The sequence below is a fragment of the Engystomops pustulosus genome, chromosome 1 (assembly GCF_040894005.1).
Source record: "Engystomops pustulosus chromosome 1, aEngPut4.maternal, whole genome shotgun sequence".
NCBI classification, from domain to species: Eukaryota; Metazoa; Chordata; class Amphibia; order Anura; family Leptodactylidae; genus Engystomops; species Engystomops pustulosus.
In genome coordinates, this window is record NC_092411.1 from 254,540,336 (window position 1) to 254,563,593 (window position 23,258).

At 42.1% G+C, this 23,258-nt stretch overlaps 1 protein-coding gene across 4 annotated transcripts in view; it reads left to right on the plus strand.

The window, feature by feature from the left end:
• The window catches only part of ATP8A1 (ATPase phospholipid transporting 8A1), a 123,021-nt gene that overhangs the window by 44,284 nt on the left and 55,479 nt on the right, over positions 1–23,258 (plus strand). For 2 of the 4 annotated variants that reach the window (XM_072124949.1, XM_072124968.1), the window contains exons 6-15: positions 3,696–3,741; positions 4,716–4,756; positions 9,323–9,396; positions 11,569–11,638; positions 12,829–12,956; positions 19,027–19,138; positions 19,789–19,954; positions 21,072–21,199; positions 21,827–21,904; positions 22,027–22,115. In XM_072124949.1, the coding sequence (XP_071981050.1) occupies positions 3,696–3,741; positions 4,716–4,756; positions 9,323–9,396; positions 11,569–11,638; positions 12,829–12,956; positions 19,027–19,138; positions 19,789–19,954; positions 21,072–21,199; positions 21,827–21,904; positions 22,027–22,115 (932 nt within the window). Of the gene's footprint in view, positions 1–3,695; positions 3,742–4,715; positions 4,757–9,322; positions 9,397–10,123; positions 10,198–11,568; positions 11,639–12,828; positions 12,957–19,026; positions 19,139–19,788; positions 19,955–21,071; positions 21,200–21,826; positions 21,905–22,026; positions 22,116–23,258 lie in introns of all 4 variants that reach the window. The other 2 variants (XM_072124941.1, XM_072124958.1) reach the window with 1 other exon arrangement.

The window sequence follows — 23,258 nt, forward strand, 5'->3', positions numbered from 1 at the left end:
TTTCTGTTCATTTTAGTTGCCTGTTCACTGTTTTTTTCATGATGGTCTATGTGCCGTTCTATGGATGACTGTACTGTTAATGCTACTGCACTGTAAAGTGTAATGTTTTAAGAATGAACAAACCTGTATGGTGGTCATGCATCAATACATAAACAAGTAACCAAACAAAAGAAAAAGGATGCAACAAATGACCAAAAATAGACAATAGAAAAATCTTTATTGGATCATTCTACAACACACATAATAAAATGACTTAAAAGCTGCAAAATTCATATGACCTCAAGGCTGGGTTTCTGAAAGCACAGAGCAGAACCCCAGACAACTTCCCTATATCCTGCAATCACAACTTTGAAACCAAATCTCCATCAATACATAATAGGCCAACCATTTAGAATAATACATAATAGGCCAACCATTTATAATAATACATAATAGGCCAAAAAAATCAAAATGACCAAAAACCTCTCATTGCATGCAAGTGAAAAATACTGTACCAGAAAAGAAAGTAGCGACAATGGAAGGGGTGGGGGTCTATATCTCACGTGTGGTGGAAAGCAGAGTAAGGGGAGGCGTACCCCACGCGTTTCGTCACCAGTGTGACTTCCTCAGGGGTGTGCTCCTGACACCAGGACACGATTTGTTAATCTTTTGATAAGGGCACCTTCATCAGAAATTGCAAAAGTGTCAGAAATCCCTGTACTAAGGAACACCGTATTTGTAGGATCCCTGCAGCACCGAAATAATGCTTAAAAAAAAAAAAAAAAAATTGTATGTTCCATAAATATGACTCCTCCTGCGAAAAACAAGACAACATAAAACTTAAGTTTTATAGAAAAGTATTGAAAAGTTATGACTCTTCCAATCCAGCAATAAAAAGACAAGCAAATATTAAGTGTACAAAAGTGGAGTATTGGAGTAATAGCAGTGCCTCATGGAATAAAGAAATCACAGTATTTATACCGCACCATAAAGATTGCAAAGTGCAAAACACAAGAAAACCTTGTGGAATAGTTGTGTTCTCATCACCTTTCTGATGAGTCGTATGTGATTTACAAATGTAACTCATCCTGCAAAAGTCAAGCCCTTGTGAAAAATAAAGAAATAAGACACTTGGACATTTATACATGACGTTCCCGTCCCACATGCCACTTTCTGTGGTGGCAAATGGGGGTTGTGGTTACTCCAGGTTACTGTATTTAATATAACCTCTGCCAGAAAACTGGTACAGACTTCAGCTGAAATACCCGACATGTCTGACCGCGCTTATACCAAGCATCAATCTTAGTAAATTCCCCTCATAGTTTTTAAGCAGAATTGCAAATACTAAAATAATTGAGTGAAGGGGGTTGATAGGACATCAGTGAGGCAGGTTGTGGTCCTGTAGTTTATTTCCAGTGATCAATATCTCATACATGATGATATTCTCCTCCTCGCAGCACCATAGCCATTGTCATACTTTTGTTGTGGTTTTGTCTTTCTTGCAGATCGATGCTTATTATATGTATTAGTGTGAGGTAACTAGCGCTTGTCAGTATCTCCGGATCATTGTAAGCGCTCAGTCATTTTTTTACCCCTCACATAATCGATGCCTGACAAGAGCGGCAGCTCCTTACCCCGAGGCTTGTTAGGCTGTGCCTGTGCATAACGCAGTTTATTTAGTAGATGACCTTACGATTGTGGTATGGATTTTTGTGCAGCTTTGAGCGATGCATCACATTCATCCATCGTTTATAGATGACATACAATTATGTGTGTGTGTAGATAATGTTAGACATTTAGATATGAGATAGGGCAGTGGTGGCGAACCTATGGCACAGGTGGCGGCACTCGGAGCTCTTTCTGTGGGCACCCAGGCCACCACCCCAGAACATCAGACAGGACTTCCTGTTCCAAGCAACTTAAAATATGCTGCTTCCGGTGACATTTTAAAGTGATACTTAGCTGCTTGAGACTGTAGGAAGAGGGAGAATGTGTGGACAGGGCCAAATTATCTTCGGAGGTCCTCCTGCTGGCCCCACAATTCTCCATGTACAGTGTGACAATAAGTTACTACTTTAATTTTTGGCACCTTGGGATAAATAAGGGGGGCTTTGGTTTGTTGTTTGGGCACTTGGTTGTTAAAAGGTTCGCCACCACTGTCATATGGGATAGATATGGCATGGATGGGGATGTGGCATATGGCATGGATGGGGATGTGGCATATGGCATGGATGGGGATGTGGCATATGGCATGGATGGGGATGTGGCATATGGCATGGATGGGGATGTGGCAAATGGCACGGATGGGGATGTGGCAAATGGCACGGATGGGGATGTGGCAAATGGCACGGATGGGGATGTGGCAAATGGCACGGATGGGGATGTGGCAAATGGCACGGGTGGGGATGTGGCAAATGGCACGGGTGGGGATGTGGCAAATGGCACGGGTGGGGATGTGGCAAATGGCACGGGTGGGGATGTGGCAAATGGCACGGGTGGGGATGTGGCAAATGGCACGGGTGGGGATGTGGCAAATGGCACGGGTGGGGATGTGGCAAATGGCACGGGTGGGGATGTGGCAAATGGCACGGGTGGGGATGTGGCAAATGGCACGGGTGGGGATGTGGCAAATGGCACGGGTGGGGATGTGGCAAATGGCACGGGTGGGGATGTGGCAAATGGCACGGGTGGGGATGTGGCAAATGGCACGGGTGGGGATGTGGCAAATGGCACGGGTGGGGATGTGGCAAATGGCACGGGTGGGGATGTGGCAAATGGCACGGGTGGGGATGTGGCAAATGGCACGGGTGGGGATGTGGCAAATGGCACGGGTGGGGATGTGGCATATGGCACGGGTGGGGATGTGGCAAATGGCACGGGTGGGGATGTGGCAAATGGCACGGGTGGGGATGTGGCAAATGGCACGGGTGGGGATGTGGCAAATGGCACGGGTGGGGATGTGGCAAATGGCACGGGTGGGGATGTGGCAAATGGCACGGGTGGGGATGTGGCATATGGCATAAGATAGGTGGATTTTAATCAAAAAATGGCACACCAAAAATCTGAAAAAACAGAATTGGATTATTCCAAGGGTGCCACATTTCAGCCCCTGAATCAGGAGCCTTTCTCAAGCCTAGATAGATGTATATAAAATACTCACTGCTCAGAAAAATAAAGGTAACCCCTAAACACACAATATAACTCCAAGTAAATCAAGCTTCTGTGAAATCAAACTGTCCACTTGTGAAGCAACACTGATTGACAATGAATTTCGTAGGAAATTTGCAAGACGCACTTAATAAAAGGGGGTTCTGCCTGTGGGGAACACAGACCGCCTGTCAGTACCTATGCTTTCTGGCTGATGTTTTTGTAAATTTTGAATGTTGTTGGTGCTATCGCACTCATGATGGCATGAGACGCTCTACAACCCACGCAGCTCATACAGGATGGCTCATCAATGTGAGCTGTGGTCAGAAGGTTTGCTTTGTCTGGTTTATATACAGAGAGTGGAGTAACCTGGTCTGACCATTACAGTTTCCAATCTTTATAATGGAGGGCAAGCTGCAGTTACCTTGTCCAGCCACTACTCAGTGATGCCTCCTTCCTTTTCCAGGTTTTATTAAATGGTTTTATAAACTCCTGATATTCTTTTTGGTGATAAATAGTTAATTCCGTTGCTGATATCATTAACATCCTTTTTTCCTTCTTTGTTACAGAAGCGACACAAAGCTGACAATTACGTGAACAAGAAATTCACGCAGGGTAAAGTCACCTTTTGGGTTAGAACCATTCCATATAGTTGGACCTATTGTAAATGGCCAGACAACATTCAGGGTTAGAGGAGATCAGTAACCAGACGAGGAGCTCAGTCCAAGCAAAACCTGTTGTTCTTAATTGTTTATGAATTGTTTTAAAATAATAACTCAGAGTTTGGAGTTTTTCAGCACATTTTTTGTGCTGAGAAACTCGTCTTATACGGTAGTAGAAACGTTTTGATCCGGTACAAAAATGATAATCTTTTTGCCAATTATTTTTTAACTTCTGGGTTATGTCCCCAAGAAGCCCCCCCCCCCTCCCGCCCCAATTTAAATTTTGCCAGTGTACCTTTAACAAACCTTGAACATATTAACATTTCAAAAAAATAAGAGATTTAGTTTTCTTCTCTGATTGGGCTCCTTTCTCTCCAGCCTCCACATTCTGAACTGTTCACTCAACCTTGTGTCCACTTCTAGTATATTATATAGATTTACAAATTTATATTTATATGGATTTGTGGTGACGGCATTATCCACAAAAATATAAACTTTGTAGTGATGTTTACACTGTAAACTTGTTTTACAAGTGTTAGGGGTGGAGAGCTAAGCACTGAAGTCAATCTCTCCCCACATCACAATGCTTCCTCTGCAGTGATTGATGCAGGGAGAGCTTGACTTCGGTGCTCCCGCGCTGGCACATGACAAAGTCCCTGCCCCTCCAGCGGCTGGATGTGCAGTTTATAAGCGACCATTCAAGCTGAATGTATGTAGCAAGCGCTAACACGCCCTGTGCCAGCCAACTCCACTGCCGTCCACTCCTACCTTCATGGTGAAGAGGGAAATATTTCAGGGTTGCTTCATCAGTTTTCTGACATAAAAGCCCTGGTAAATGTCTCCCATAGTTTTTACTCTGCACATTTGTGTTGCCGTCCATTTCCTGATGAATATGTTCTAAAATCTATTCTTCTTTACCTTTTTCAGTTTTACGCAATGGAGCCTGGGAGATTGTGCACTGGGAAAAGGTTTGTTTGGGGTTTTTTTTGTGTGTTTTTTTTTTTTTCTATTTTGGCAACCTGCTTCTTGTCTCAATAAGGTTTCATTGTCTCTATGGAATGATTAGAAATACTGACAGTGAAGAACACAAGGGCAACCTAATGGAGCGTTATTGTCTGCAGAATAGGAGGTTTCTGCGTGTAGCTCTTACATAACACTGCATGGAGCTTCACGAGCTACAGAAATATATTCATCTAAACTTGTGTTATTATCACAGACGTACATACTCTGTTCACATCCGCATCATGCCATCTATGAGAAGGTGAATAGCAGCAGTCACCACAGACCCCAATATATTGGGAACAATAGTGCTGCATGCAGTGTTATTCTTCCCTTCAAAAACCTCAAAATCCATGGAGGCTTTGGATACAACCAAATATTTAGGTTGCTGTTTTAAGTTTGTAATAATAGGTGAGCACTCAAGCAGCAGGAAACTGCACTTTTATGAACTGAGATGAAATATGAAACGTGAAAATGTATTAATAATCTTAATGGAGAATGGAGGCGTCGATCATAGCATGAAGAACAGGATATTGAAGCCCCGTTGACCATCGGGTACAGCTATGTGATGTGTAGTGGAATATTTAACAATTTATTATAATTATTCTTGTGATTCTCTTTACCCATGCAGTGAGATCTGAGGTCTCCCAGGTCATGTTGGCAGTGGACCTGACATTGCTGTAGGGCTGCAAAGGTTGTGTTAGTGTTGGAAGATGTGTTATAGGATCATGGAAGTTTTAAGTTGTCTCTGAATGCCCAGTGGTATAAACCAGCACAACCTCAAAACCTGCAAAGTCCTTTTTATCTAATGATATCCTGTGTCTCGCAGGAAGTATACACTGCTAGGATCTGAGAGGTGTATTTTCTGTGAAATTGGAGTTTTGTACTAGAAACTGACAGCCATCCGGAATGAAGTAATACTCCAGAGAGCTTGCTATGTGGGTAATACATAACGGTGTACGCGTACGCACGTGCACGTACACACAACACGCACGCGGACACACCACACACACACGTTACATGCAGTGCCTGCAGGTGATGTGTCCTCAGATTGTAGTTGTTCTGTAGCCTATGTCTTAGGTCGAATTGACGTAGCCAGGCAGGCATATGTCCAGCGTGCTGGAGAGGAGAGGAGGGTTGACCCCTCCCCTCTCCATAGAAATGCATAGCGTACGGGCCTTTCACACAGGGAAAGATGGGACACGTGGCACATGTGTGGCACCATATCGCACCGTGCGTCCATTGGCATCTATGCCATTGCTCTATGTACGGTTGCAAGCTTGCTGTACGCCCCCCCATACGGTCGTGTAAATGCGGCCTTACACCCAATTCCAATTATTCACCTTTTTAAACATTGTAGTTAAATTTGTTTACATTTCTTGCTACAGCTCTGCTTGTATGACTTGTTAAGGTATACGGGCGTACTGTGGTGTAACACTTTGCATCTGCTTATTTAATTGACAACTAGTAACCTCGTTTCTTACCCTCTGCATTTGGAGTCCAGGTCCCATTATATTTCGGCGGTCATGTGGGATGCATCCACAGTAAGATGTTGTAGGGTGGTAGGTCTCCGCTGTAATGGTGATAGAGATGGATTTCTGGAATCTGTCCCATATGTTGAGAAATGTTGAGAATCCTATAAATGACAAGAATTCACTGTGTGGGTGATATTGGTAGAGGAACAGAGAGATCGCTGTGTGGACGGCTTGTTGTGCATTAGCTGTAATGGCAGCGCCCAGAGACTAGCACAGCCACGGGACTGTAGTGATGCAGTTATGTTAATGGCCGCGGAGATGAATCTTTAATGTCTTCTTCTGAGTTCACTAACTGGAAATAATTGATATTCATTAAGACAGAGCATTGTAGCTTCTTATTTGCCTTGCCTGCTTCAATTCACTGCTTTTTTTATTTGGCTTTTCCTAAAAGAGAGTAGCCGTTCTTATGAATAAGTAACGCTGAGAACGTCATTGGTGCTGGAAATAATGATTCTTGTATACTGATCCTCCTATATACACAGTGCACAGGGATCTAACCTGACATATTAATGGAAGCTTTATAAATGTGTATAAGGGCATTGCATTATGCAAATGCTTAAAGGAACACTACCACCAGAACCGGGTATTGTAAACCAAGCACACGTACATGCTGGTGTTTGCCCCCTTTGTCAGGATCCGGTCTTCTTTTAGTTTCATGTGCCTCCATTTTCACATAAAAAGGGCTTTTTAAATTAAGCTAATGAGCATGAGGGGCTCTGGGGGCATCACAAGAGCCCCTCGAGGTGTTGTGTGTTAATTATGTATACCATTTTGCATGCATCCTGCTCACCTCACCTGGCTTTTGGCAATTCCAGGGCATTTTTAGTTATCTCAGCATTGCAGGAGAAATATCGGGTGTGTTCCAGCTTCCCCAGCTGGTGGTGCTGATAGTTCTGATAAAATCCCCAAAAATCCTCAGTATGCTTGTTATTTTGCTGCAATTAACTCCCAAACCATCCAAATAGACAAGTAAATCTACCATGAAATTCCTAAACCTATGAACGGGTCGATTAAAGGTAGAATGTATATCAAAGTTCTAAAGTGGCACTGAACAAATGACCACTAGGCATTCTCTGTACCCAAAGGATAAGGCAGGGCTACTGTCAATTCTAAAAACCTACACGACACAAATATGTAACCCAGGGACTGTCCGTATATCTATTCCGTATTTACCGGTTTGGCTTTAATCCCACATCATGTCATAAACTACCTTCAGCCTCCCTACCATCAAGCATGACTTTCAAGAAGCCTAAAGAGGCAACCTATTCCTTATTCAATCCGATCTAGCCCCTGTAATAGGTATTCATAGTTTTACAACTCCAAAATAATTTACTTTATTCAATTCTTTTAAGGGATTTTCCCACAAAGCAAGTTAGGCCCTATGCAAGATGGGGCCAAACTTGCTGATCTGTGGGGGTCTTGGTGATGGGACCCACACCCGCTGTCCCCCCCCCTCCCCCACCTCCTTCGTAGAACCACCCAGATTGCAGGAGCAGACGGGCACGCGTGCGTGGGCTTTCCCGAGCACTGTACAATGCAATCTCCATTATCTCCATAGAGATGAATGGGGCAGCCTGGCCATGTGCGACTGGCTGCTCCGGCCATTTCAGTGTTGCGTCGGGGGTTCTAGTGATCTTTTTGGGTCTCATCACTGAGACCCCCACCGATCAGCAAGTTAGACCCTATCCTATGGAGAGTCTAACTTGCTTTTTGGGAATACCCCTTTAATCTGCTTTTTCAATCAATTTTATATTCAGAAATTTTTTTTTTTTTTTTTTTTTAAAGGAAAATATTTGTGTTCAGGATTTTATTCATTGAGTAGATTCTACAATCTTTTATTTAGAAAATGTCACTAAGAAGCCTAGCCGAGCCATTGCCATTTTCCAGTGCACCTTCCTGCCACTTTGCTGACATTCCTCTCCGAGTGAACCCTGACATTTTCCCATTTGCGCTTCTGTCATGCAGTCTGCAGGAAACTGCTCGGTCTTTGTAAAATGATCAGTGCTTTTCTGGCAGAATCCCATCAAGAAAGCAAGGCCGCCGTGTGATGGGAACAAGGCGATGGCGCTTAGTCACATTGACACAATCTCTTCCTCTACAGAACATCATAGCCCGAGGACAAGGGGACGTAATTGAGTTTTGTTACTTGAATAGATGCAGTTTTCTCTCCTTTAAATAAAAGCTTGCTGCTTTATTCTGCTCCTCGGAAGACTTGTTGTTGAGGTGTACGCCAGATAACAATGAGCTGAGAGGCGCTCTGTGCCCATAAATTGGATTTTTAGGAGTTTAGCATTGCTTTTTGTATATTTTAATATTTTTGTGTAACATGGAGAGGATTTTGACATTGTGTATCCACTGGATTTTAATCCAGATTCATTGGATTTAGTCACTTTCAATATAGCAGTGGTGAAAACTCCAAATGTAGTAAATTCGTGATAGACAGTGGCGTAATTTGAAGCTGATGGGCCCTAGTGAAAAGTCTGTGCTGGGCCCCGACTATAATGTATGGTATATAGTACTAGTCTTCTCATATGGAAAAGAGACACTTTATGGGCCCCCTATGCTTCTTGGGCCCAGTTGTGACCGCACACTCTGCACGTTACACCCCTGGGGAGATAGGTATTATTAATTGAATCCATTGTTATGGTTGACGATTAGTGATCACCTTGCTAGAAACAGATTCAACCTTAATGTATATTGCCTAATATAATTTTTTTAAAAATTGTTTTTTTTATTAATTTTGTTGTGTTCATTTTTTCTTTGTTTATGATATAATGCTTTCGGCTGCAGATACTCCCATTTCTCTTACAAAGATAATTTCGTTATGAATTAATAGCACAAGATGCATATTGTTTTCTGGTGCAGTGCAGTAAACTCTTCTCCTCGTGCCTATGTCAGTGCCTTCATTACGATGCATGGATCTGATGTATATGCTGTATAATGCTCTTGCTGTTAACGTGAATTTACCCGATTTATTAACCGATTGCCAGTCTCTTTCAGGTAAATGTTGGCGACATAGTTAAAATAAATGGCACAGAGTATATACCCGCAGACATTATACTTCTCTCATCAAGGTAGAGGTGCCTACTGTGCTAACCCTATCCAAACTGGTTTCTCTACTATGTTTTGGCCTCCCATCACTACAAGGAAATAAGGATGAACACCGGGTGACATGGAAGTGCACTCGCTGCAGAATGCAAATCTACTAAAACATAGTCTTTAACAAATTGGTCTCATTCATGTCACCATGCCAAGTGTTGGTCATTATTTTCTTGATGACAAGTAAATCCACTCATAAACCAATGTTCTTCCAGAATCTGCTTCATAACTGGGTGTTACTTAGTAAATGTTATATTCTAAAGTCATATTCATGCATTTTGTAGCCAAATCTATAGGTAAATGTATATGATATGTTTCTAAGATTTGCTTTGGCCCGGCACCCCTTGTACCACCAGATGACCAGATATTCTTGATGGGCCGATGCTGGCCAAATCTATAGGCCTTATTACTTGCCTTTTCAGTACCATAAGGTTTGACCATTATTTGGTGCTGGGCTAGTTTAGATTAGGAATCCAATAGGTGCCCCAAAGTTGCTACGGTTGAGATTTGACAATACGCCATCTTTGTCCAGTACGTTTACAAGTAAACACCCAGTTTGGAACAGAAGTTGGAAGCGTTAATCATTATTGTATTGATCTACAATTTTGGTTCTTAATATTCCTATTCTGTTTTTGTTGGTGTCTCTCTTTTATGTTTCCCATCGTCTTTCCATTCTGACTATTTTCGTGTCGGGCCACCTAGGTGGCTATAGGGGAGATAGTGAAGGTCACCAATGGGGAGCATCTCCCAGCTGATCTCCTCAGTCTGTCATCAAGGTTAGAGAAGATCTGGAGCCAACGTTGTGCAAGGGGGTCCTCTTAACCAAAAAATAGATGCACTGCAAAGGACTATATATACTGTATGATAAAAAAAAATGGCAAATTTATGCCCAATATTAATGTGAACCCTGCGCTCTCCAATCTATTCTAAGTAAATGTATTCACAGGATGGAGAGATTTTTTTTTCTCACAGTTCTTACTTCTATCTTTCTATAAATTTATGGATGAATAGACCACTGGGTGTTACCAGTGATGACCACTCTAATGGTTCCCAAAATTTGTTAGTGCAGGACCTAGAGGATCCCTTGCACAGAGCAGAGAACTGCTGTACAATGTGTAGCATGTTGGCACTTCTCACTGGTTCTGCATGTATGTAGGCACAGATACTTGGCTGTTACTAATCCACGTTGCGCTAGGATTGTCTTTTTCTTCCTTCATGTCCTGCGTTTGATGTTTTTGCACGTTTTTATATTTGTGATGAATGAAAACAATGTATTATACTTGCAAAGGACATTAGAGATTAGTTTAATTCGTAATGCATGAAGCACATAGTAGAAGGGGGCATGCGGTTGGCACATGTCATGCGCTATTTCAATGCATGATGGTCTACATGATCTGCTATCTGCTATAGGGCCTTTTTACATGTTAGGGATTTGGAAAGGATTTTGGTTCAGCAGATCTGCTTATATTCTGCTTTCTAGCACATGTGAATGGAGAATTTTTGTCTTTATTCCCTTGCTTCAGATAAAATCTGGCAAGACCTCCGTTTGAGCCCATACACAAGACGAATGAGCGTGCTTAGTCTTCTCTTAGTCTGTCTGCCCAATTTGCTCTCCCGACAACTGATTTTAGGAGGGCATGAGAAAAAAACTATACCTATTTAGGTATTTTTAGCATCATAATCTAATGGTATGATCCATGTAAGGGTAAGATCATTTGTCAGCCATTATTTACTGTTTTTTTTTATCTGTTGGTTGACCTATTTTCCTTTAAAGAAGGTCAATAGATTTTTATTAGATGGACTATCCTCAGGATGACTTATCAATATTTGATCAAGGGAGATCAGGTGCACGGGCTCTACCTACTTTACACAGTAGACGGAGCTAAGGATAGGTCGCCAATAACAGATTTATAGGTGCTCGACACTCCCTCAAACGTGCACATCTCAGTACTATTCTACAGTTTAGTTCATGGCCGTTTCAGCTTTCCATTTTCCTTTCTGTGTGTCTTGTAAGTTAGAGCTTTTTTTTTTCTTCTGCAATTTGTGGGAAGTGTGCTCTGCTTTTATCACTTTGAGCATTTGCTTTTTTTTAAGTTTTACTTATTCTGTGTTGTCTGATTCCTTAAACATGTTTTATTCTACCCCAGTGAGCCACAAGCAATGTGCTATATTGAGACCTCGAACCTCGATGGGGAGACCAATCTGAAGATCCGTCAGGTACGGGATAATGATTAGTACTGTAGAACAAATGCAAAGAGATATTACAATCCTTGAATATCTTATTATTTTTCACAGTCCAGCAGATACTAACATATATGATTGCACATGACTCCATTACTACTACCTGTCACTTCCTGCAGAGTTCATTGGTAAAACTCGCTGACCAATTCCCTTTTAAAGTTTAACCAAATTATTTTATCTGATTCCCCCTTTCAAAACAAAAAGAATGATGCCCATATTGGGTTGCTCAGCTTTTTCTTTTCTAAGTAATGGCATATTACTGTTCTAAAGCTACTTGTTAGTAATCCTCCTCAACAGCAGTGAAGAGGTTGGAAACTAACCTCTTACTGTGTCTGTCCTAAAGCTGAGTCGATTATAAGCTGCCCTCACTTCGTTCTCTCATAAAATAACTTGAGAGCAAATCCAGTGTGACTCCTATATGTAAATCCACTGAGCTATCCATAGTTTTTACAGACAGGACTATATAATTTCATCACATGGAGGAACATGGAATACGTAGTAGAAATCAGCAGTGAAATAGTAACATTAAGTGTAAAATTATGTTGGTGCTAAGGCTTAACAGCTCGCATGCTGTTATAATAGTGTCCAAAGAGCAGAGTCTTATGGAAGGGTTGAAGGGTCTGTGACACGGCTTGAGATCAAGGAGTGATGGTGATATTTCTGCTGAATCAGACTGGAAAGCAGGAGACTTCTGCATCCACAGAGCTGCAGACACAAAGCTTTCCTGCTGGTTACCCACAAAAAACATCACATGGCCTCCCCCAACTCTCTCTAGAGTGAGCAGGGACCAGCATTCAATGGAGCACAGAGAGAGAAGAGAAAAATTGAAGGTTACCACTGAAGATGGCAACAACACTGCTGAAAATGGGTAATAGGAATGATGGACACAGATGTTCTACATCCTAATAGCTTGTGATTTATGAAAAAAAAAACAATATCAGAGTTGCACTTGAAAAATTCCAGGACCTTATCCCTTGCGTACATTCAATAGCGTAAGGTCTTTGTCCTGGCCAATTTTATGATGGAAACAAGAGACATTTTTTTAAACATTTTTGCAATTTTAACGAAGACTTTGGCTTAACAAACAGGGAAACTGGAGGGAGCTTTGTTTAGTGGATGTGTTTGTAGACTTTTTAACATCCGTTTTTACTTTCCCTATCTTGCAGGGTCTTTCCCTGACGGCAGAAATGAAGGACATTGACAGCTTGATGAGCTTATCCGGTCGCATCGAATGTGAAAGCCCCAACAGGCATCTGTATGATTTCAATGGAAACATCAGGCTCGATGGCCAAGGGTTAGTGTGAGGGGAAAGAAGGCTATCCATTATTTCATTTGTTTGCGAGAGTCATCATTTCAGTTCATGTTCAACAAACTTTGCCACTATAGCCCATTTATGAGTAATATATTTTATTAGGATTTTATTTTGGATCCTACAGAATATATCCTATTCTTGGAAATTATAAGTTGCTGGGTACATTCCTTTTGCTGTTGGTATAGACTCTTTGTAACGTTTTATACTTACTGGGCCACACGTATCACTCGTTTTTTCTGTTGTTTTTGCGCCTTTTCATTCAGACGCATCGTTTTTGCGCCATTTTTGCGATTAAACGCCAAACTAGCCGCCCAGCAAAAATAACCAGCTTTCCCTCATCTATCTTACCAATCCAGATGTTATGCTGCACCTAATGATATTCATCACTTGCAACGTTTTCATTTAGGCGCAAAAACGGGCGCAAAAACACTCCAGCCTGAAGGTGGCGTTATCTGAGAAGAAAGCACTGAGCCCCTTTGCAGAAGAGCTCATTTCTAGCAGCAGAGCTCAGCCAGACACTTGAACATATAATAGACACATTACACACACTGCAGACAGGAGCTGCAGACTCTATTTACAGTTCATCACCTTCTATTTACAAAATATTCTGCAAAACGCTGAGCTCACAGCAAAAGAGCTCAGAAGTTTGCAGAAGTTTGCAGAAGTTTGCAGAAGTTTGCAGAAGTTTGCAGAAGTTTGCAGAAGTTTGCAGAAGTTTGCAGAAGTTTGCAGAAGTTTGCAGAAGTTTGCAGAAGTTTGCAGAAGTTTGCAGAAGTTTGCAGAAGTTTGCAGAAGTTTGCAGAAGTTTGCAGAAGTTTGCAGAAGTTTGCAGAAGTTTGCAGAAACGTCCCCCGTGTAATTCTGCACAGTATCACCAGAGTTTCTGAGGGGGATACTGTGCAGAATTACAGGGGTGCAGCAGGAGACCAGCATTGGGGGTTCCCCTCCAGGAGAAGCCCCTGCTGAGGAGATCACTGGGTGCAGGGTGTCACACACCTGGGTGCTGCTGTGAGTGTTATCTTCATTCTGGGCTGTGGGAGAAGCAGAGAGGAGCTTGTAGCAGGATCACATGTAAGTGCCTGAATCTAACATTGCGCCTAAACTGTGCCAAAATTGCGCCTAAACTATGTTAAAGTAAAGTGATTAATGAGAGGCAGAAAATATACTTATCACAGATGGTTGTAGCTTGTGGTAATTCTGGCAAAACAGAGTGCCAGAATTTAGGTGCAACTACTACACTTAGGCGCACAAAAGTGTGGCCCACTGTATTTTTCGGACTATAAGGCGCCCAAAAAATCCTTTCATTCTCTCAGAAATCAAAGGTGCGCCTTATAGTCCAGTGCGCCTTATAAATGAACAGCACATACAACAGCTGCCTTGAACTGTGCACAGGTCTGCCAGCTGCTGGTCATTCATCCTTATAATCAGGTGCGCCTCATAATGCGGTGCGCCTTATGTATGAACCTAATATACTTGAAGGAGGGAGCCACAGCACCAAAGATGAAATTCAAGATGATTTATTTACATGTGCAAGCCAACATGTTCAGCGCGACGTTTCGATTCGCAATGAATCTTTATCAAGCATAAAAAATGGCAGATGCCCGTACATATATATACAAAACACACTCAGTGACGTCATTTCCCTTGTGACGAAATGCATAATTAATGAGATATACAATTTATGTAAAACACATTGAAATAAGAGGAGAGCTATACTCCATAGGTGAATATTAAAAAACAGTGGATATTGTGAATTTCATAATAAAAGACACCAATCAAGGACCATCCCTATCCGATAGTCCTTGGTAGTCGTGGGTGATTAAAAACACATGTGTCCCCGTCAGAGGTTTGTTGATGAGGCGTCTCCATGGGGCCGGTCCAAAGGCTCTGCAACCGCGCATGCGTAGTGGGCGAGGTTGTCATAGCGACTCCAGTCACCTGACTGGTATCGGCATCCAAAGTGTTTGCTCCGATCATGTGATACACCCTGTCCACGAAGCGTACCGGAGGTAAGTATAATCAGAAAAGTGCTCATAATCAGACTGTAGCTGACATTGATATCTAATAATGTATAATAATTTAAACGCTACGTAGCAGAACAGGGGTCCACAGCTATATGGCAGGATTATATTGAGGAAATATCTAAAAGGAAACCCTATAACACAAGAATTAAATTTGATTAGAGGGTCAAGCATTCACCAAGAGCATACATAATAGGCCTCCTGAGGTACATGGGGCTAACCACGGCAAGTCAACAAGTGTCCATATAGGACCCAGTCACGACCGGCACAAAAGGGGCCCCAGTTTTCGTACCTATGTATGGGCCATATAGGACCGAACGTAAAGGGTTATATCTGGTGGCGTTTGTCCGTGTACACAGACTAGTTCCGCACATCAGTAATTTTACCCACGTATTTGTCCTAATAATGCTAAAGGAGTAGCTGGTACATATAGAGTCCCGAACACGGGACGGCGAATAAATCTAAGGTATCATCATGCATTTTCATACATACACCCCCAAGCTACAAAAACAAAAGAAGGGTATCCCATTAGATATACCATATCCATACCTGCCAATATGAGTAGGGACTAGATCCTCATAATCGATAAGGAGACATGCATCCACGGGGGATAGGACTTATAAATGGTGAAGTGACAAAATCACAATCTGTGAAAGAGATTTTTTAGAAAACATTATTATGTGGGACTCAAAAGATGAGTACAATGTATATTTTATCCCCAAAGCGGGAGATCACAGTAAACCTAAGTCACTGGGTACATAACTTAAATTTTAAAGTACAATACAGACAGTAGATGCGGTCATAACCCTTGGGAACCTAAATGACACCACCCATCTTGAACTCTCTATTCAGCCCATGTGGTTCCAGGGTATTGAGTTCATATATCCATCGGAGTTCAAGGCGCTTTAGTGCCCTTTCCCTGTCACCTCCCCTACGGTGTTTTTGGACCCCGTCAATAATACGAAATCGGAGTTGTGAGTTTCCTCAATATAATCCTGCCATATAGCTGTGGACCCCTGTTCTGCTACGTAGCGTTTAAATTATTATACATTATTAGATATCAATGTCAGCTACAGTCTGATTATGAGCACTTTTCTGATTATACTTACCTCCGGTACGCTTCGTGGACAGGGTGTATCACATGATCGGAGCAAACACTTTGGATGCCGATACCAGTCAGGTGACTGGAGTCGCTATGACAACCTCGCCCACTACGCATGCGCGGTTGCAGAGCCTTTGGACCGGCCCCATGGAGACGCCTCATCAACAAACCTCTGACGGGGACACATGTGTTTTTAATCACCCACGACTACCAAGGACTATCGGATAGGGATGGTCCTTGATTGGTGTCTTTTATTATGAAATTCACAATATCCACTGTTTTTTAATATTCACCTATGGAGTATAGCTCTCCTCTTATTTCAATGTGTTTTACATAAATTGTATATCTCATTAATTATGCATTTCGTCACAAGGGAAATGACGTCACTGAGTGTGTTTTGTATATATATGTACGGGCATCTGCCATTTTTTATGCTTGATAAAGATTCATTGCGAATCGAAACGTCGCGCTGAACATGTTGGCTTGCACATGTAAATAAATCCTCTTGAATTTCATCTTTGGTGCTGTGGCTCCCTCCTTCAAGTATATTAAGTCCTGGTTTCCGGCATCAGAAACTTCGGCCGCGGGCACCACCCTAAACTGCTTCTCACTGGAGACGGATTGCTGTCCTACCCTTCCACTTGTTTATGTATGAACCTAGACATTTTAGCAGACACTTATTGATAGTGCGCTTTATAGTCCGGTGCGCCTTATAGTCCGAAAAATACGGTAAATTGCAAACTGCGTTTGGTTTAGTATTTGGTGACGCACATGTGATGTAGAAAGAATAAAGGTCTGGTCTGGGGCTACAATTCTAAAATATACAGATTCAACTTAAGAACAAACCTACAAGACCTATCTTGTATGTAACCTGGGGACTACCTGTGTTCCAATATACTTTCTGTATCAATTCCTCATGGTTTCCCAAATCTCTAAATCTCTGCTTGGTGTTATTCAACAGGAAGCTTCATTTTTTTTACTTCCTGTGTATAAAAACCATCCCTTGGTCATGTGATGTCACACAGGTGCACGGCTCGTTATATCAGAGTAATCAGAGCCGTGTGATATAACGAGCCGTGCACCCGTGTGACATCACATGACCAGGGTCCGGTTTTTACCCACAGGAAATAAAAATGAAGCTTCCTATAGAATAACAGGAGATTGAGAAAACCGCGAGGAATTGATACAGAAAGTAAATGGGAAAATTGTATAACTTTTTAATAATTGTGGAAACGGTCCAAACCCTTTAGGTATAAAAGCCAGAGTAAACGTGTGCTGGAGGGGTTCTTCAATGAAACCAGTCATTCATTTAGTGACTTTCATTTCTATGGATCCTAAATATATCATACACCCCGGACTGAGCCTCAGTGGCCACATGTTGTACATTCACTCACACACAACCACTGAGGCCAGTGATTATCATATTACTTTTTAATGGGCTCCAGAAGGCTGCACTTGGTGATCGTGGTGTTTCTTAGATGGTTGGGATAGTTGTTCGATCACCTGAAGAAAATAATTGTTCGTTTTCAAAAGTGCCAACATCAATGGAGGGATTACTCGCGTTTCTTTTTCCAAAGGTCAGGAGACTTCATTGCTTTCCAAGGTAGATGGCCTAGATATGGGTGATCACTCATCCAGCAGTCTATAAATAATGTATTGGCATTGTCTAATGAGGCTGTGTGGAGATCATTAGGCATTTGGGAAATAGGAAGAAAGCTCTGGTGACATATTGATTTGCAAGCCTTTGTTGGCTAGTAAATGCTTAGCATGTTTTCAGTATGACCTCTAGTGGTGTCACGGAGGAGAACATTCCTCAACCTGGAGTAGGTTAGGTTTAGTGGCTACAACCTTGTACCAAGTCAGGTCGGATTCTTTGTCACGGTCGGCTTTTTGAGAAACTAAAAACCAAATTTATTAAGGAATTTGGTGCATATGTCGCTGTTATTGGAAATCTACTATGAAAATCCATCATGATAAACCAGGGACAGATACTCATAGATCCAGGCACCGCAACTGTGGTAATCTTCTTATATTTGCTATCCATGGCCTCCTTCCTTCTAAAATCTACTTTTAAAATGAAGCTTATGAGCTGGAAGAGCTTTGGGGTTTTATTAGCCTGCCCAAATAGTCATATATTATCATCCATCCATATCTCCCAGCATCAAATAGTGTGTGTGTCTGTGGGGGGGGGGGAGCTAAAGGGGGTGGAGGGGTGAGACAACCTGTCAAGACAGAGCATGAAGGGACTCTGGCTTATTAGCTTAATTTATATTCACTATATGAACCCTTAAAGGGAACCTGTCACCACAAGCCATTTTTCTGTCTCTCCCACAAACCCAAACAGTTTTTTTGTGGTATAAATGGCGTTTACCCCAAAAAATTGTAGTCCCATGGGTGTGGCTTTCCTTGGGGAAACCGCTCCGTCATGTGCCTTTTTCAAGTTTAAAAAAACCCCCAAAACTCCTGCATGCCTCCTAGTAATTTGGGAGCGGGAAGACTCCCTTTTAATCGTGAAGCGACACGTACCTCTATATGTAAGGTGCATGGTTGTTAACATGGAGTGGGCACAATGGCTGAGCCCCCTTTATACAGGGTTGGTGTCTGCTGTCGTATAACTGTGATTGATTTATTGGTGCTGTAACCGATCACAGGTGTCAACCATCAGGAAGTGTCAATCGGATAGGTGCCTCAAAGAACCTCCCATGGCAGTCAGATAAGGATTTGATAGACAGGCTGTCATGCAGTATACTTCAATACAGACCTTGAGACCCTCACTGTACTCCAGTGTAAATTAGATTTTTATCCTTCTTATACTTGGATAACTAACCCACAAGTGAAAGCAGTATTCTTCCTCAAAATATTGTATGTAAATGTGTCGTAATGGCAACATTTCTAGGTCTAACCATGTTTTTCTCCTGTCTTCATCTAGCACTGTCCCATTAGGTCCAGACCAAATCCTTCTGAGAGGAGCGCAGCTGAGGAACACCCAATGGGTTCATGGCATAGTTGTCTACACAGGTCACGACACAAAGCTTGTGCAGGTGATCCATCTTACTAGGCTATCTCATCTCTCATCTCATTGTATAACCTAGAATAAGATCATTGTTTGGCCAAGGTGCCAATGCTTGTTAAGCAGGGCTTTTTTTTTTTTTTTTTTGGTAATGTAATTTTCGGGCTAGATGTTTTTCAGTCCATGATGGTAATGTGTATGGTCAGCTTTATAAAGAAATAGGTTCACAAGTCACTACTAGTTAGACTAAGCTGAAGACGTGATGTAAAAACTACCCCCAGAAAATAAAAAGTTGTCTTCTTTAGTCATGAATAGTAAATATACCAGTTGTACTTGGTGCTGCTCCAAGTGCCTAGTGGGCGTAAGTCACAAACGCACCCCTCTGTTGTCCCTGTTCAGGGCAGGGATGTAGTTGTGTCTGTGACGTACAAGCAGCACTTATTTTAGGATTCATAACAGAATAGAGAAATAAAGGGTGGGACCAAGTATGATGACTATGCACGATGTGTAGCCAAAAATGGGTTTCCTGGGGGAGTGTTGCTTTAAAAGGGTTGTATAAATTTTGAAAGTAATCCACTGTCTACACGCTGATTCTTTGGGGTCTGACAGGTGGGAAATATGATATCAAATGCAATATAATAACCTACATATGTCTGGATAATATTGTTTACCTTCATGTAGAACTCCACCAGGCCTCCATTGAAGCTGTCCAATGTGGAGCGTATCACCAACATGCAGATTCTGCTCCTGTTTGGCACACTCATCACCATCTCCTTGGTGTGCTCCATCGGGTCTTCAATCTGGAACTCCAAGCATGAAGAGAAGGACTGGTATCTTAATCTGAATTGTAAGAGAAAAAATAAAATCTCTCTTCTTAGAAATGAATAGCTGCTATCATGAGCATGACTGGAGAATGGCGGCCATCACTAGTAGGCATATGTTATTGTAATGGTAGACATACCAGACAATACCCAGTGTTCTAACATTTGGCCTAGAGCTACCTAATTTATGGCCCCCATTGACTGAACTATGCATTGACTGAACATGAGGTATAAACACCATGTTTCATTGCATTGCGAGTGAACTGGGTTCCTGCACCACAAATTGTAAAGAGGGCCCCATTCCTGCCCCGATGTGTCTCATTTCCTGTGGACATGGACGGGGTGATGTCTATGGGACTGAAATGAGCCACAAACATGGCATCACTGTTTGCAGCTCATAATTCACACTGAGCTACATCAAGTCATGACGGGAATAACCTATTGTGATACCTATACTTGTGTACAGTCATTTCCTGTACCGGGGAACTGAGTGTACAGGAGCCCCTTGCCTTAGGACTTCCAATGGTCCCTGAATAGCAGGAACCATCGAGGAGAAACTTTGGGGTTTGGGGTTCTAATTTGTAGTCGTTTTGTATCCTAATATAATAGAGATCATAAAGATATGTCTTTGGCAAGAGGTCTGACCGCTGGCAACCCCACCAATCAGAATGAACGGACCCCTGAACACCTCATTTAGTGGTCTCATTACGGTTTTTGTATACACAGTGGTCATACAGGGAAGTGCATTTACTCTACATCTGTCTGCACTCCCCACCACCGCTAGATTCTCCAGGGACCACTGTGTAGCGGGAAGAAACCGAGAAAGGGTCACAGCACTAGACCAGGGCTTTTCAGTAAGGTTTCCTGGGGTCCGATCCCCACAGGATCTCGTGGCTTATACCATAGCAATATGTTTCTCTTCGGGAGTAACGTAGCTTCATTGGTACCGGGAACAGATATAAGGGTGATAAATTTGGCCGTGAATTGGTAAGAGTTTTGTAGACAAGTGTGTTCAGGGAATTAGGAAGGGTTAAGAACATTAGCGGTAGGATCACGTCTTTGTACCATTTGGCAGATTGTTTTGTTTATGAGCAAGTCTGGAAGCAGCGGTAACAAATTCCTTTATCTGTGATCACTGAACAGATGGCGGAGCGAACAACTTTGGACTGAATTTCTTAACGTTTATCATTCTCTTCAACAATCTCATACCCATCAGTCTGCTGGTGACTTTGGAAGTGGTGAAATTTATTCAGGCATATTTCATAAACTGGGTAAGTCCTTGTACAGTGATGGCTCATATTAAGCTGCAGAACATGCTGATTATTTGGTCATTAGTGACCCTTTACTAACTAGTTTGGCCAGATAAGCAGGACCCCCACGAGCACTTACCTTTTTGGTTAAAATATGCCCAATCTGAACTGATCAGATGTTAAGTGTGGGTGGCACCTTCATCGTATTACGGTCACCTTCACATATGTTTAGGAGTTGGGCCGCATTCACATGATCGTATGCCCGACAGGCATACTTTCGCCACGATGGAGAGGAGGAGCGGTAACCTTTCCATAGAGATGCATGACGCACAGCATGTCCTATCTTTTCCCCGTGTACTGAGTGGAACGTAAGGCACCGTATTGCTCCTTGCGCCCATTACCGGTCTATGGGGGATGTATATACGGCCGTAAGCTTTGCGGTTGTATATGCATCCCCCAACAGTCGTGTGAATGCAGTCTTATTTCCAGGTTTCCTGCACCTTATGTGTGTTCTTGCTTCTTCTGGTGTTCTTTATTCACACTATGAAGCTTTGTGTCATGCATTTGATATTTCTTAACCTCATCATATTGCACAGGATGCTCATTCTTCTCTTTTAACTGTGTCCATCCATATTTCCTTCTCTACAGGATATGGACATGCACTATGAGCCATCAGATACCTCAGCCATGGCCAGAACATCAAACCTCAATGAGGAATTAGGACAGGTAATTATAAAAAAAAAAAAAAAAAAAAAAGTTTGTTTTTCTGGAAAATGTTATATTTAGTTCAAGCATTAAAAGTTTTTTTTTTTTTTTTATTAATTCATTTAAAATTTCACTTGATGTAGGTAAAATATATATTTTCTGACAAGACTGGCACTCTGACCTGTAACGTCATGCAATTCAAGAAGTGCAGCATAGCTGGAAATGCCTATGGGTGAGTCGAGATCGACAACTTATTGAAGAAGCTTTTCCACAAAATTTTCTGGAGCTCAAGCTAAATATTTGGTTTCTGACTGGCCTCATTCACTTTGACTAGTCAGTGTCTTACTGTGTTGTCAGCACTGAATAAATTGAGTTTGTTGCTGAAATGCATAGGAAATGAAGACCTGTTTTGTATTGCTGGAAAATAAGTCAAAATCTTCTTGTGAACACAGTGGAAAGCTATAATTATGTAATACTAAAGTACACGTTCCCCTGTGATGTTTTGTTTTTTATCTCTTGATGGACTGACCAGAAAGTAAAAATCATTCTAAAGTAGTGATGCATGAAACATCATGAAAGACGATCACCATGAATCACCATGAAGAGAGGTCTAGGGTAACACCATTTTATTACCAAAAACTGTTGACTTAAAGGGAAACTGTCAGCAGAAACTTGCCTAATATAAACCACTTCCAGTATGTGATTTGATGTATTATAAAGCAAACATACCTTGAGAATGCTGTTGCTACACTGATGCAGGATCATATCTTGGTTAATCCCTGAGCTGAGTGGTCTTGCTGAAAAAACAATTATAGCATTCAGGACCTTGGGGAAAGCTGGGACACCATGGCTGTCTTGATCAACACTGAGCTTGTAATTACAAATGGAGGTTAGTCGAGCATGACTAATCAACCTGAGCTGGATCACTCATACACAGCAGCTAGGGGATGGTGCACAATTGATTATTCTGTCTGGCAGGGAGAAAAGTGATTGCATCATCATCTCCTGCAGAGAAAAACTCTCCTGCTATGAGAAGCGCTGAAGCCGCCATAGAAGGGACAGAGCTTCGTTATCATAATGTTATCTGTTTTATCAGCAAAACCACTCAGCACAGGGATTAACCAAGATATGATCCTGCATCTGTGTAGCTACAGCATTCTCAATGTGTGTTTGCTTCATAATGCATCAAATAAAATGGTAGGTTGCCTTTAAGCAGACGAAGATCTTGCAGATCATGTTTCTTTTATGGGCCAACATGGTGGCGTTATCCAGAAACTCTACTCTGAAATGAATGAAGTACATGATGTCAGTCTCAGCAGATGCGACATCTTGAGGTGGGAAGAGCTTGACTTGAGCCCTGAGTTCTCCGCCTCCT